The sequence below is a fragment of the Gallinula chloropus genome (assembly GCF_964237585.1).
Source record: "Gallinula chloropus genome assembly, chromosome: 13".
Classification (NCBI taxonomy): Eukaryota; Metazoa; Chordata; class Aves; order Gruiformes; family Rallidae; genus Gallinula; species Gallinula chloropus.
Genome location: NC_140098.1, coordinates 11,959,177 through 11,974,299, shown reverse-complemented (window position 1 = coordinate 11,974,299; position 15,123 = coordinate 11,959,177). Strand labels below are relative to the sequence as shown.

Sequence of the window (15,123 nt, the reverse complement as noted above, 5' to 3'; positions counted from 1 at the left end):
ATCCAGTATCATGTTACAGTGAATCCCAGTCTGGATTGCAGAACAAAATATTATCAAATTAGACAACAGAGTTAAATAATAAAGCTCTTTCAGCCCTATGCTTCTTAATGTTGAAGTAACATGCAATTATGTATTTACAAACAGTAATCTTGAATTTGGTACAGATGCTCTAAACTGGATGTTGTTAGGGCATTCTTTATTGAAGCAGTTTATCAAACCAAACTAAACCTTTTGGCATTCATATACTAAAGTGTCAAATACAAAGTTTTGGATAGATATACTCAGAGAACACTACATTTAGTAATAAAGCCTTCTGTAAACAATACTCTCAAACAAAACCACAGGTCTCAAGCAATATTGAGAAATACAACTTTCCTACTGTTCTGCACAAAGAGACAGTTGCTGGAGCCAGTGATTGACAGCAGTAATTAGATTCAGGAGCACGCACGTCTTCAAACCCTGGGATGTACAAGCTGATACAGAGCCACCAAGCACAGGCATCCACATCACTGACACATCATGTGAAAGGTTTTACTACCTAATAGGTAGATACTACAGCAAAGACTTCAAGGAGATTTAAAGACACTATCACAGCTAGCAAGCTAAAAATACATGTAAGTGCCATATTGTCAAACTTGTTTAAGGAACAAAGACAAATTCAGAGACATTTTAGTTTGATTTTTTGAAAACTGCTTTTCAGTGCTCTTTAAACACCACATCACTCATTTTTCATATCCTAATGACTGTCTACACGCATAATTAACTGCTCTTTTCTTGTCTGTTCATACCTTCTGTGTAACTCTTACTTCAGGCTTTATGGCAGTAACTTCACCTACAGATGAGTTTTATCTTATGGGCACTACAATGATATTCAGATACTTCTGTTGCATGTAGCCCATTGCCAAGCAAGGTACCCTAGAACAAACTGTCAAGTGTCCTAACAGTCAGATGGAAAAATGCTTCCTTCTGCCCTGATAACCTGACAAATTCCACAGTTTTGCAGGTTCTACCGCTCCCTATGAAGTGCACTTATAGACCTGTTCTCCCCAGACAGCACCCTTTCCCCTGTTCCTCCTGAAAAGTATTTGTGAGCCATATTTATACATTGGTGGTTGAATGTGTGGTAGAGAAGTTCTCCATGCGTATTCTGACCAGTGTCTCAGAGGGAACCGAGCGCAGGAAGAACTTGCAGGTGAAGACTTGCCGGCAGGCCTTGCGGAAGTTTTCTGAGAGAAAAGCATAAATGATGGGGTTGATGCAAGAGTTCCCGTAGGCTAAGCAGTGAGAGATGATGCGGAAGGTGAAGGAGATGTTGTTCAGAGGAAACTGCCCAAACTCTGCCCACATCGTGATGATGTGGTGTGGCAGCCAGGAGAGCAGGAACACAGCGACCACAAGAAGCACTGTCTGCGCTGTCTGGAAAACAAGATCACATATTAAGTGGTCACAATGGTCAAATGAGCCTGTGAGAAGACTGAGTTTGCCTTCCGCTGACAGTAGTGAAGGCAGCATAAAACAGGCAACTGCCAAGTGAGCAAATCATGACTATGGAAAAGGATGTTAAAAGCCAGCCCTCCTTGGAAAACTAGGATTGCTTGGTTTGGGCTCAAGGAAAAAACCTGCATAGGAAATACATATAGTGCCTATAAAACCTCAAATAATACAAAGGCTGCAACTGTAATGGGTAACCATGTTATATTGAAGAGGGAGAATAATATTCACTAACACTTGGAGTCTGAGGAACATAAAGACTATTGAAACTGTCTGCAGGGGAAAAGTCTGGCTGTGAGGAAACAGGCCACTGAGAGGCTAAAGATTTTTCAAGTAACTTCTCTCTAAGGGGAGAATCCCAAGAAAAATAATACACAGAGGATGATTTATTTCTTTAAATATGCAATGCTCCTGGGTTAGAAACATTCCTAGCTAGACAATTAACTGAGGGAGGCTACTGTGCCTGTGGGATCCCAGCCTGTGTGCTGCAGTGCTTGTGCTCCAGTTAGGCTGGCCTGCCATTGTTACCTGTAAGCTGCAAAGCTTCACCTGAGGTAAAATTTTGTTTAAAACAGTGTTCTTTGAAGTTGCTGTGCAAAATGAAGGTTAATCTGAGGTGAGTTGGTGTTTGTAGTTGTGGTAGCTCCATAGCTGTTGCTGCAGAGGAAGAATGAGGCCTGAAGCGGTGCCCTGAGAGGGCTGAGGAACATGGTGGAGGAGTGTGAGGGTGTGGCTGGGTGTTGTCAGTCTGAAGGGGGAAGGGGTCTGGACCAAAGGTTGGTGGTATGAGCTGCTCATTTTGATGTGAAATTTTGTGGGCTTTCTTTTCTTTGGGTTTTAATTTTTCTGTTGAGGGGAGGTGGTAGATTGGAGAGAGGGCCTCAGGCTGCATGAGGAGGGGCCTGAGGTAGAAGACTGGGGTGTCTGTGTTTTGTGACTGGGAGTCTAGGCTGTCTGTTGTTCCTGAAGCAGAGATCCTCCCTGGTGTAAGCAAAATCCCTTGCACTGTAAGTATTGCAATGAAGTTAATGTCCAGAGGACTTCAATGATGCGTGTTGAGAAATAACTTGGTATTCGTTGAAAATATTTTTCTTCGGCAAGAACTCCTGAACTTGGTTTATAGTTGAAGGTGTGTTTTACAGCAGAAATGCTGTTTATTTCTTTATTTTTCCTGGAAGCCTTTGAAGGGGATGAAGAATGATTTGTATTTACTGTAAGCTGCACAGGAGCAGGACACTGCTTTTCAAGTTCAAGAAGGCTGAGGGTGTTGCTTTTTTCTCGCCTTGGTGCACAGTCAAAGAATACCTAGTAAGGCTTAGAATTTACTGACTCGGGCGCCCTGAGAGCCTTTCATGATGTTTTTGTGGAGCTAATTCCACCTGACTTCAGGAGTTTTCAAAAATACTAATTGTAATGTGAGTGTTTTTTAACATATTTAATCCTTCTTTTTTGGGGATGCACAGGAAGTGACTTCTCTTCCCCTCATTTGATTCTCAGCAAAATGTGTGCTTTTCAACTTTAGTGTTTCTCATTTGTATTTTGTGATTTTAGTAAGTACAATCATTTGCAAATATGCAGATATTATCCTTCCCTTAAGGACAATTGTTGTACAAGTACCTGAAAAGCAGTTGAGAAAACTGTTAGGCTGTGAAGCCTAAGCTGAAATGAAGCCTTACTAGTCTAGGTCAATAATTCCATTGCATGATTTCAAGTCAATAATGTGTACTTAATTTCCTAGAAAAGGAAGTTTTCTAGTGAACTCATTTAATTACTGGGTATAATGGCTACATCTAGCAGTTATTTTGTCTGCTAGAGAAGACCTGTAGGATTTTTGTGTCTTATTTTAATGCACTCTATAACATTCCATCACTGTGCCTATAGTAATGCGTATGTTTATGCTAAAATATATAAATAAAAGTTATAAAACAGTCTTTTAGAAGGGAAGTTTTTATTCTCAGCTCCCCCAAAATACAGCAAATACAACAGTTGCTGCAAAACCTCACTATGTTCTCTGAACTTTCTGCAGCACTGCACAGTTGGCATGACAGGCCAAATTAAGCTGGGTTTAGGAAGGAGATTGAATCTTCATTCAACTGCGAGGGGTTTTCATGGGTTGCTTGCCCTTCTTTTGGTACTCTCTGTGCTTTGAGTGAGATGTAAACTGCAGCGTGTTTTATTATGTTTGCCCCTCTATGGCATATCCTTGGCTTTGTTGGTAATGTAATATGAGGAAAATAAGGAATTTATTAATATTAGAACTAATGAAACAAGGTTTCATAAGGAATTGTGCCTTAGATAGAATCTCTGGTGCCCTAAAAGGTGGTAGTGGTACATCTGAAATACTTCTTGGAGCATTTGCAGTTTTTTCAGTGACTTTCCAAATACTTAATAAAACTGGACTCATCTAGAGTCTACTTTAATGATGGCTTTTTCTGTCTTCCTGTATCAATGAATTAGGTACTGTGTTTGTGAATGTATACTGGCTAACAGAAGGCTTCTATGTTGCAGGCTAACTACCAAGATTGTGTTCTGCAGATGAAGACAGTGTGGAGAAATGACAGAATGCTCCAGGAAAGAGTGGAGTGACGTTACTGCATAGCAGAAACAATATAAGGTGATTTGATTTTTATAACATCTGGGATGGTAACAAGTGATATCAGTCTTGAGAACAGTGGAAAAGGCTGCTGAAGTATTTATAAACAAATCTTATGTTTATAACCTGGCTGGTTCAAAGGGATTGGAGATATTGTGTGAAACTGTGGGCAATCTATTTCTCTTTCAGGTGGTTCTGTTTCACTTTAATTGCCCTGTAATGCTCTTGAAGTTTCCTAAAAGTATTTACAACTTTAAAACCCTTTTGTTTTGACTTTTAACCATCAAAATACTCCAAAAGTCATTTGCAGTTCTAAGAAGCTGCTCAGCTTATGTGTTCAGACATAGCTCTTCATTAAATATCTGTCTAGAGTTTACTTTACCTAGACAATTTGATTAGGATCAGGACTTTCATATTATGCTGACCTTTCTCAGTAACAGTATTAAAAACTGCAGAGCATGAAGGCACACTAGAATGTCAATTATTGTTAGTAACATAGATTTAATGTGATCTTATATCTGAGTGAATCACACTAAATTGCTATTGCCCTAGCAAGCAGAACATAAACAATGTTGGGAAGGCTAAAATGTACTTTACATGGCAACTGCTTTTTTTACTTGTTTAACCCTGCAGAAATATCAGCTGTGTGACAAAGAGGGTTTTTCTCTGTGTTGGACAGGCACCATCTTTCCCTGTTTACATGGGGCCTGCAGCAATGATCTCATACAATAAAAACAGATGATTGTTATAGTAGAAAAATGTGTTTGGATGTAAGCTAAGCGTACCACCTTCATTTGTCTTAGCTACATTAACAAGCTAGTTAAATCTGTTGGCCTCTCTACGGTGATGTGATTGCATCAGATAAATTGCTGTGCAGAAATGAGAAAACATATGCCTACAAGTTAAAAAAAGGAAGGAACTTCAGATTCTTCCTTGTTTCACCTGTTAGTATGCTGTCTGACATACAAGGTGATAGAACATGTTCCCATCTGAGTGAATAACCTCAGGTCCCAGACATCCTCAAACTGGCCACTCTGGGAACCAGGTGCTAGCCTTTAAACCATACTGGCGTGATTAGAAGTTGATGGAACTGAAAGACACAGATGTAGTGGTCTTGTGAGGTCTAGCTTGCCTGATACGGTGTGATGGTCACTAAAGAAATTAATAATAAATGGGCCCCATTGTTTCACCAGCAATAATGATGCAACTTTTTTTACCCTCTGTCAATGTTAAGTAGCTTAAGCTTGTTATCAAGGTAACCTTTCATAACATCCTTCTGCTTAAATTAAGGAGCTAGAGCACTAAAATATTCTTTAGAATATGGGATATATAGCTATATTCCTTGTTCCTTTTATTGTGAAATGGCAAACTGCACATTTAACGTGTTATATAAAAATAGATTTGCAGTTGCTATGTGTCAGCACAAAGCTGTTTCTAAGGTCCAGCTATTTGGCATGTTGCAGATAGAAAGCATAGGTAATGCTAGAGCAAAAATATACATAATCCATGACTCAAGGTCCCTTTCCAAATGCTTCTCATTCTGTTTTTTCAAGTTAGGGAATATCTAGTTAGGAGAGGAAACTGAAACAAAATACCATGTTTGGCTTTTAATGTGGTAACTTTGTGGCTAAAACTAATGTTAATGTACACAGTGACCAGCTGCAAAGGACTGATCCAAATAGCTTATATACTGTTTGAGTTTCAGTGGGCTGTGATAATTTGCACAGTTAATGGATTACTGTTGGTCTAGCTGTGCCCATTGAATGCTACCTTTCTGGTTGATCTCTGAAGGTCAGTGGGTCCATAACAGATATGTACAATGGCCACTACTAAATTATCCAAAGGGAGAGAGCTTGCCACTTTCTGACCTAGTCACAGTTTGAGACAGCTAGCTGTGCATATCTCTCTTTTTAAAAAATTTTTTTCAGAGCTAATCAGACCATCCATTTGTACTGTGTACAGAATAGTACACAGAAATGGAAAAGAACATTCAATGAAGGTTTTATTAAACAGTACATTCTCACTAGCTTGCAGAAAAAAACTGGCCTTCATTAATGAGACAACTGCTGTTTTCTGAATAATCGTGGAAGTTCATTACATTTTTTTTCCTTCCATGATTCTGGAGGAAGAAGCATAAAGAAGCCTATACCTGTTCTTCCACGCTGTCTTATCAGCAAACAACAGATCTTTTCTGTATTACTGTTTGCTTTGAGGATAGGCGATACAATGAACTTGTTTCATAAAAGTTTCAAAGCAAGTCCCCCAAACTAATTTCAATTAGTCCCCCAAATTAATTTCAATTAATAATGTTCTCCCATGAGTCCAAAGACAGACTTATTCTACCTAGTGCTGCTCCTTCACACTATACCACACTTCCTTAGCTTTTGTGTGTGGGCCAGGACTTTTCTCTTAACTTTTAATATAAAGCCTGCCTGATGATGTGATTTACTGATAATTTAGTTTTATTAAAGATGTACAGGACAAAACTGCGTAAACATTGAGGAACCCTGGTGTGCTCCAGAGGCCACTAAAACACCATAGGGCCATTTCATGATCAGAATAGACCTTGGTTTGCATTAATTTCCATTGTTAAATCATATTTACTGCAAATGTACGTTCAGAATTCCTAGGGCTGAGCTGTAATGAAGCCTTTTCCACACTGTCAAACAGGGAATTGCTATCCTTCCTTAGAACCAAACTATACACTCTGCATAAAGCAGAAAGGAAGTGACAGAACTGAAACGTACTGTATTTCTGGTAGAGAGGTACACAGGATTTCTTAGCACGTGGTCTTGCATGTGGATCTTGACAGGCTTGAAAGCTGAGCCCAGGTTGAACATAATGAGGTTCAACACTGTGAAGTGTAAAGTCTTGCATTTGGGCTGGAGAAATCCCAGACTTACTTACAGACTGGGAGAAGATGTCCTGGAGAATAGCCCTGCTGAGAAGGATCTAGGGGTTCTAGTGGATGAAAAACTTAACATGAGCCAGCAGTGTGCTCTTGTAGCTCAGAAGGCAAATGATATTCTGGGCTCCATCAGAAGAGGGGTAGCCAGCAGGCACAGGGAGTTGATTGTCCCTCTCTCCTCTGCCCTCGTAAGGCCCCATCTGGAGTCCTGTGTCCAGAGCTGGGGCCCCAAAAATACAAGGAAGTTGTGGAACTGTTGGAGAGGGTTCAGAGGAGGCCATGAAGATGATTGGAGGGCTTGAGCACCTCCCCTACAAAGAGAGGCTGAGATTGCTGGGCTTGTTCAGCCTGGAGAAGAGAAAGCTGTGGGGGGACCTCATTGTAGCCTTCCAGTACCTGAAAGGAGCAGAGAAACAGGAGGTGAATCAACTTTCTAAAAGGCCAGAGACTGGCAGGACAAGGGGGAATGGACTAAAGCTAAAGGAGGGAAGGTTTAGATTGGATATTGGGGCAAGTTCTTTACAGAGAGAGTGGTGAGGTGTTGGAATGGGCTGCCCAAAGTGGTGGATGCCCCATTCCTGAGTGTGTGCAAGTTCAAGGTCAGGTTGGATGGGGCCCTGGGCAGCCTTGTGTAGCTCCAGGCCTGGAGGTTGGTGGCCCTGCCTGTGGCAGGGGGTTGGAACTCTGTGATCCTTGGGGTCCCTTCCAATCCATGCCATTCTATGATTCTTGCTGGCTGGCATCAAGAAAAGATTATCCAAAACTACAAAGGAGAATCCTGCAGCATCACACTCATCTCAGTTTTAAGGTTGGCCAGTATGGCATTAAATGGGGAAATAGACAGCTATGTATCTCATCTGCAAGCAAAGGCTTAGTTCATCATGCAGAATTTCACCTGAAGCTTACAAGAAGTCCTCAACCTCTTCCTTGATCTAATGCACAAATATTGCATGTAAATGAAAAAGTAGAATACACTGAGACAGCAGAAAGGTCACAGATAATGGAACAGAAAGAAAAGGTGGTTTTGCAAACACCATACACAGAACAAAATCCATACTGGAACCCCAGGTATATCTTGTGGCAGCATCATCTGGGAAGCAATAGTGGTGTTTTCAGGTCCTGATTAAGTGATTCCTGGCATTTAAGAATTATTTAGAGAAGATCCTTCATATAGCGGTGTGTACTGGAAACTTTTTGGCAGGGCTGCCTTGAGGGGAAATTGTGTGGCAGTGCCACTCTTCCAGGTATATGTGTCAGTATACAGTTAGTAATATACTTCATGCACTCAGGTTCAGTTAAATCCAGTATTTTTCTTGCTTTTCTACAGCAACACAACTAGGAAAAGTCTGACATGAATTCACACTTTACTGGAACCCTTCATTTGATCCTGCTCTCAACTGTGCAGCAGTTGCCCTTGGTTTGCATCTAGCAGTCTCTTTCACTTGTTTATATATATAAAAATATATAAGATTCACCTGTTTTGAGATTCATAGGAGGGACTGATAGTAGATAAAATATTGGCTCTTCTCTGATCTTTCAGGTGGCTTGAATCTGGATTTGTTCCTGCAATACGTAATGACTGCATGTGTTTCTCTGTTCTGTGGCTCAAACTGTGTGAATTGGAATGATGTCTCTTCTGCCTGTTATCAGTGCTTACGGGATTTGGGGCTAGAGGGAATGGTATTATATGGACTCCAACAAAGTCAATGAAAGCTATAGTTCCAGAAATGTCATGATATTTATAAAAATCTTACCCAATATTACTGTTTTGGGGAATTGTTTTGGGGGAGGGTTATTTGTTGTGTTGTGGTTTTTTTAGAAGCAGCCTATAGTAGAGAATCATTGCAATGTGTTTTCAGCCAACATGTGGAACGCTGTTTATGAAAAGTCCTAAGCTCTATGGCATTTGCTTTGTTTCCTCGTTGTGTTTTATCCTGGAGGCTAAAACCCCCTCCACCAAACAGGAAAAAGCCCCAGAATACAAACACCCCACTCCTTCCCTTATGGGGGGAAGGAGTATAATAGCTCAAGAGTACTGTTTTCTTGAGATCATAGGCATGAGGTAGGAACTGAGTGGTCCTAGTTCCAGACTGTGCTCTTTTGCTCCAGCATGACATTCTTTTCATGTTTTCCATATCTGTGTGATCAGGGTACACACAGTGAATGAACAGATGTGAACTTGGTAATTCTGTCACCATATACTACTGTAAGACTGACTTTGCTGCTGTGTTACACTTCTGATAGATTGAGGCAATCAGGGTTTAGCCACTGGAGCCACACGCGTCTTTCAGATATTCTCTGTATGGTAAATTAACCTTTCAGATGCGAAACAAGATATGTTTGTCAAACATCTTTGAGCAAAATAAGCAAAAGCTGTTCACTTAATCTCTCATGAAGTTTATAAATTAAAACCAAACAAAGCCACTTGTCACTAATAGACCAACCAAGTGCAGGTGGAGGAAGCTAATTTAACAGAACTGACACACACATATGAATTTCCTGTTAGGCTCTAATGTGAAGCATTCTTAGGAAGATCTCCATTAAATGATTGGCACTCAGTGTGTTTCAAGTATACTTTGAAAGAATATGCAAGAATTGAGTGGATCTGCAACCTACCCAAGAATGACTCCTTATAAAGTGCTAAGAGAAGTGGTTGAAACAAAAATTATTCCAATAGGTACACAAAAGACACTTTTTGGCCTGCAAACAGGCCAGGTGAGCAATTTCTACACAGGAAGTGCTGGAAAAAGACAAATTGTGGAAGATATGTGTGTGTATTTGATTTTTATCATCTGAAAGGATCACCTACTTGATTACACCTAACTGTACCAAACAGAGCAAGAATTGTTAGCGAGTGTTCCGGAATTACAGCCAGGAAAATACTTAAGGGGAGGGAGGAACAAGTGCCATACCAGTCACTTGAACACATGAAGTCAAAGACATCTTTTTAAAATTGCTCCTCTCGCTCATATCTAACCAGGAAACCCAAAGCTGAAGAAACGTTAGAGCTGTGTTCTTAGATTTGATCTAAAAACAGTGTGAATAGGTACATTTGAAAAAAAAAAAGAGTGTCACTAATGAGACTTTAACTTACTGCTTTACGGAAAATGACAGTTGTAATTTTTGGCTGCTGGTACCATTCTCCTCGTGTAACAAAGAGATCAGTAATGTGCCATTCATACAGAGGCAGGGAAAGACATGAGGGGAATTTAAACCAACAGAACTGTTTAGGGATTTGTTGGTGATTTCGAGACCTAAAGCCACTTTTGAGACTTGTGAAGTCATGAAATTATTCTATGCAAAACAACAGTGCTCCTTAGCATGTTATTTGCTGCATTTTACAAAACATTGTCAACAGGTTGCCTTTTCTCATGGTAACTGTTAAGCACACAAAACTATATGCTTTCTGTTTGTAGTCTACACTACCTGGTCAGAAATTAAACTCTTGGATCTTAAATTTTAATTCACAGTATAGCTGTAGCAGCATCAGGGTTCATCAGAAAGTCAGCAGGCAAAATAAGACATGGCATTCTTCAATGTAGTCTGTTTCATCTAGGTCCGGTGATGTTCCTGCAGCAGGCAATACATAGCAGATAATTCATGTGTAACTTATTGCCTTGGGAAAGGTGATTAAAGGAAAGTTAATCAGAATCTTCTTGAAATTAGATGAGTTGGACTAATAACATTAATCTCAATAAGGTTCAGGAACAAGCAGATGAACAAAGTGGTATTTGTGAGCCTTTATGCTTGCTTTGTAAGCTCATAAACTCAACACAGAAAACACGATCAAAAACACTGAGGGAAGGGAAAATAACTCTCATTTAAAGATTTTTTTTTTGTGTGGTGTAACTTATATAGTCATCTTGTATTGGGAGGTAATATTGCAAATACCAGTTGAGTATTTGTAATTTGACTATTGTACCCATGACAGGCAGTATGGGTGAAGGCCAGTTATGGATTGATACTCACAGGTATGTCACCACCAAAGCTGAGTAGGTGTTAATGAATTCAATGTACCAGTAGAAACTAAATATAATCTATAGTTAAATCTGGTTAGGATTCATAGGCATAAAGGACTTGAAAAATCTCCTTAGCAGCACTAAATCAACTAGAAGCAGCGCAGACCAGACCATTAAAACTGTAGTACAATAACATAGAGGATATTTATGGAAAATAATATTATTACTGTATTAAAAACCCTGAATTTTTGTTTTGCATACTACTATAGCTGTTAAGGTGCAGCTATAGTAAGAAATCCCTATATATACTATAAAAAACAGTATCTCTGTTTTTTCCTGAGTAGGTTGGTCATGAAGATGTCTATGTTCATGAGTACTACATTTTTCTGTGATACTGTAGCTGTGTACAAAATGTTTGCCTACTAGATTGGTTTCTTTCTGAGATAAGAGACAGGTGGCTATTTTAGCTTAGAGATATACCTTTTTGTCTCCCTTACACTAAGTCTCTTTGCTGAAAGAAATCAATCAAGGTACCCGTCCAGGTTGTTACGAAGTATAACTGCAGCATGCTTAAAATCTACTGTTTTGAATACCTCATCTTGTGAGTGACCTAGTCTTACAGGAGTGAATGCATCCTGTGCTCAGAAGTGGCTCTGTGTTTCAGAACATCTGTAGCTTGTTGCAGCTGTGATACCAGTGTCTGTGTTTTTCTGGAGTCATGTCAAAGCTTTGATTTCCATGTCTTGCACCCTTTTCCATCAAAAGGCCATGTTTGCAGTATTGACCCTCATTTTTGTCACAGACAGTGTCATGGCAACATCTTGTAGGGTTGCTCTTATGTGTCAGGTAGCCACTAAAACTGGACAGTGCATTGGCTGAGAGTAAATCAAAACATTCTCCAGTCTCCACTGCTGTCGCATCTGCTCAGAGGCACACACACTGTGCATTTGGGTTGTGCAGTTGTTGTGCTGCTGGCACAGACTTTGACCTGACTGTCCTATCAGCAGCTAATGATAGTACTCCATTAGTTACTGTCTTTGACTAGCCAGATAGCCTACAGTTTCACTTACTGCTGCACACTTAACAAATATAACACTTCGGATTTAAATAGCATTTTTGCCTTTCATATCAGGTACATCTGATGTAGCTTTGCTGAAGTTGATGAGTTTTGCTATCTGAAAACTTCTATTAATTATGGCATATTTGCTCTAACAGAAAAAGTTCCATCCTTAACATTTTTCCTAGTAAATACCTGCAGTTCTGCTTATTTCATATGGCTTGAGCCAGGGATGACCCTGTTCTTTCGTTTGCAAAGGGATCAAACCAGGAACTGAATCCACCACCTACTTAAATGTAAACATTAAAGATTTTAATATGTGAACTGCAGCAAACCCACGTACTTCAGTTTCAGGGGTTTTCATGGATTTTTCTTTTAGCTTGCTGAGGTGTGCTGAAAACACCTAGTTATTTTTATAGTCTGAGTATCTTACTTGCTGCCAATGTGAAAAGATAGTATTTGTGGGATTCTGTTATAGCACAATAAATCAAGTAGTCGTCCAGCAGGTGTGTATATAGAGATCAATATACCATTTCAGTAATGGCATCATTATGCTCTGTGTCTATAAAGTTACAACAAATGGTCCATGTGAATTCCAAACCTGAGCTGAAAGACTGGTATGTAAATGGCGCTTCAGTACGTGGGTGGAGCTTGAAAAGGCTCTTGGTTATTTTTAGAAACCTACCATATCTATTATATTGTAGTCAGCGTACAGATTAAACCAAATATATTTACCTTCTTCTTTGATCTCTTTGACTTCTTGGAAATGTTCTTTACTTTCGTATGGAGATGGTATAAAACCTTGGGGAGAAAAAAGGAGCAACATATTGAATGGGAAATTGAATTCTGTATATGAGCGTTTGATCTTCTCTTGCAAGCACCAAGGCCTAAAAGAATTGCTTCAGCATGACTTGAACCAAAGTTGAATTTGATGTTTTGAGACTTAGTTTGGAGCCTCCACAGTTCTTTCTCCTTTAAGAAACAAGATTTAGAAAAAGCATTAAAACTGCTATGCTTCCAGAAGATGTAGCTCAGCATATTTTAAGAGCTCAGCTGGTACTATGCTGAAATCCACAGGAGTCTTTCAATGGATTTTGAATTTTAGATTGTGTCTCAGATTATCTATGTATTTTCTCTGGTTTGATTATATACAAACTCATTGAGTAGGCTGCTGGTGTTGTACCCTGGTGTGACTGCTCTGCCGTTCCTGAATGCAGCAGTAATAAATGGGGCAGGCAGAGCAGGCTCCCCTTTCAGAGGAAGTCATAAGAAATGTAGAGCGCTGTAGGGAAATTCTCAGTTAACAACAACTAGCTCAGGCTTTTGAAACCTCATTATAGCACAGTAATAACCTGGCCATATTTATACCTTTGGAGCCAATAGACTACGTTTTCTAAAGCAATTAATAAAAAAAAATAAACACCTCTATTGAAAGCAGCTCACCTTCCAGTTACTGCTGTGACTACCCTAGTAGTCACCTAGGCAGTGGAGGTTACAGTGACAGGATTTAAGAGCTCTGGTGGGTTTTTCCTCTTGGGATAAGCAAGGCCTGAGGTTCAGAGATCTTTAGCTTATCCTGACCTTAACACTGATGATAGCATAACAGATCAGTATTGAATATCATGTATTCTTTGAGTAAACAGACGGGAACTTAAATTCTAGGAAAATATTTTTTTCCAAGGTAGACTGCAACTGACTAGTGACAAAGAAGGCCAGCCCATGGCAGCCCCGTGGTGCTGCAGAGGAGGGTGTTAATTCAAAACTCAGAGAAAACTTAATTCTGCATGCTAGCACAACTCTTAGACCTATTATCAGTCTTAAACATACTGAACATCAAGTTCCTATCTCAAGAAGATAGGAAGAGGTCTCTTGCTGAATAAAACAATGATCCTAAGATCTCTTTTTCCAAGTCTTTGCAAGACATAGTGCCTGAGCTTTGTGCCAAAAAAAAGGGGGGTGGAGAGGAGAGAAAGAAATTGGGCTGATGACTTTAATACTGCTTCTGTATGCTCTCTGAAATGTTTCTTCCTCCATGGGTTTTTCCTCTTGCCAGGAACAAGCAATTGTTATCAAGAGAGAACAAACTGAAAAATAGGGAAAACAGCAAGAGTCTTGAGGGAACTTGGGTGTTGGCTTAGCAGTTGTGAACTCTTTTGTGCATTGGTGTAATTTTTATTCTGTGTTTTCCTTCCCTCCCCCCTCCTCAGAAAACTGTTCTATACCAGGACAGAATATGAGGTGGATTGGATTTGTTATTTGTCAGCTGGGTAGCTTGAGTGTACAAATACAAGCTACCAAGTCTGGGAATGATCTTTCCCTCCACTTAAAATAATATTAGTTGCATTCCTCTCACCCACCTTGGCATAGCAGCAGCTAATGAGCACCAGGGGTAGGAGATATCCCACCAGCAGGATGGTAATCTTGTACATCTGCTTGGCTGTTGAACCGTCTGCCCAGTGCTCCCAGCAGAAGGAGCTGTTGGGTGCTTGCTGATGACCACTCATGAGGGCCTGGTGCTGGGCCACAGGGATGGCAATGAGTAGAGACAGCAGCCAAATGACACCCACGCCAAGGGCAGCGTTGCGCTTGCTGCGGATGCAGGATGAACGCTTGGCATGGACCACAGCAATATATCTGTCCACTGACATAGCCACCAGAGTGAAGATGCTTACCAGCATTGTTGTCATGGCCAAGTAGTGAACCCACTTACAAAAGAAGGCACCAAAGATCCACTCTGGCAGTGAGTAAATGGTGGCCTGGAAGGGGACGCAGAAGAGCAGAAAGGAGAAATCGGCAATGCTCAAGTTCAAGATGAAGATGTTGGTTGCACTGCGTGATGGGCGTCCCCCAGGCCGGAGACGCCCCAAAACAACCAACACCAATGTGTTTCCCACCATTCCCAGGAGGAAAATTAACCCAAAAAGCACTGGTACAATCACCACCTCTGGGCCACCCCTGGTTGCTCCTGACCAGCATGTTGAGGCCCCTGTTTGGTTAATCACAAGGCTGCACTTGCTGCTGTTGATTCTGAGGGAAAGCACAAAATTGTCTTTTTCTTCCTCCTCCATGGAGCCACACAAGGAGCAGTCACTGTAGCCCTGGCTGTTGTCAGGCT

At 40.4% G+C, this 15,123-nt stretch overlaps 1 protein-coding gene across 1 annotated transcript; it reads right to left on the bottom strand.

Annotated features, from left to right (window-relative positions):
* Positions 1–1,098: 1,098 nt before the first annotated feature.
* LOC311196660 (galanin receptor type 1-like) lies at positions 1,099–15,076 on the bottom strand (the record flags this gene model as incomplete). The annotated part of the gene is made up of 3 exons (XM_084270262.1): positions 1,099–1,416; positions 12,744–12,809; positions 14,366–15,076. The coding sequence occupies 3 exons, from the start codon at positions 15,074–15,076 to the stop codon at positions 1,099–1,101; spliced, it is 1,095 nt and encodes a 364-aa protein (XP_084126388.1).
* Positions 15,077–15,123: the final 47 nt, after the last annotated feature.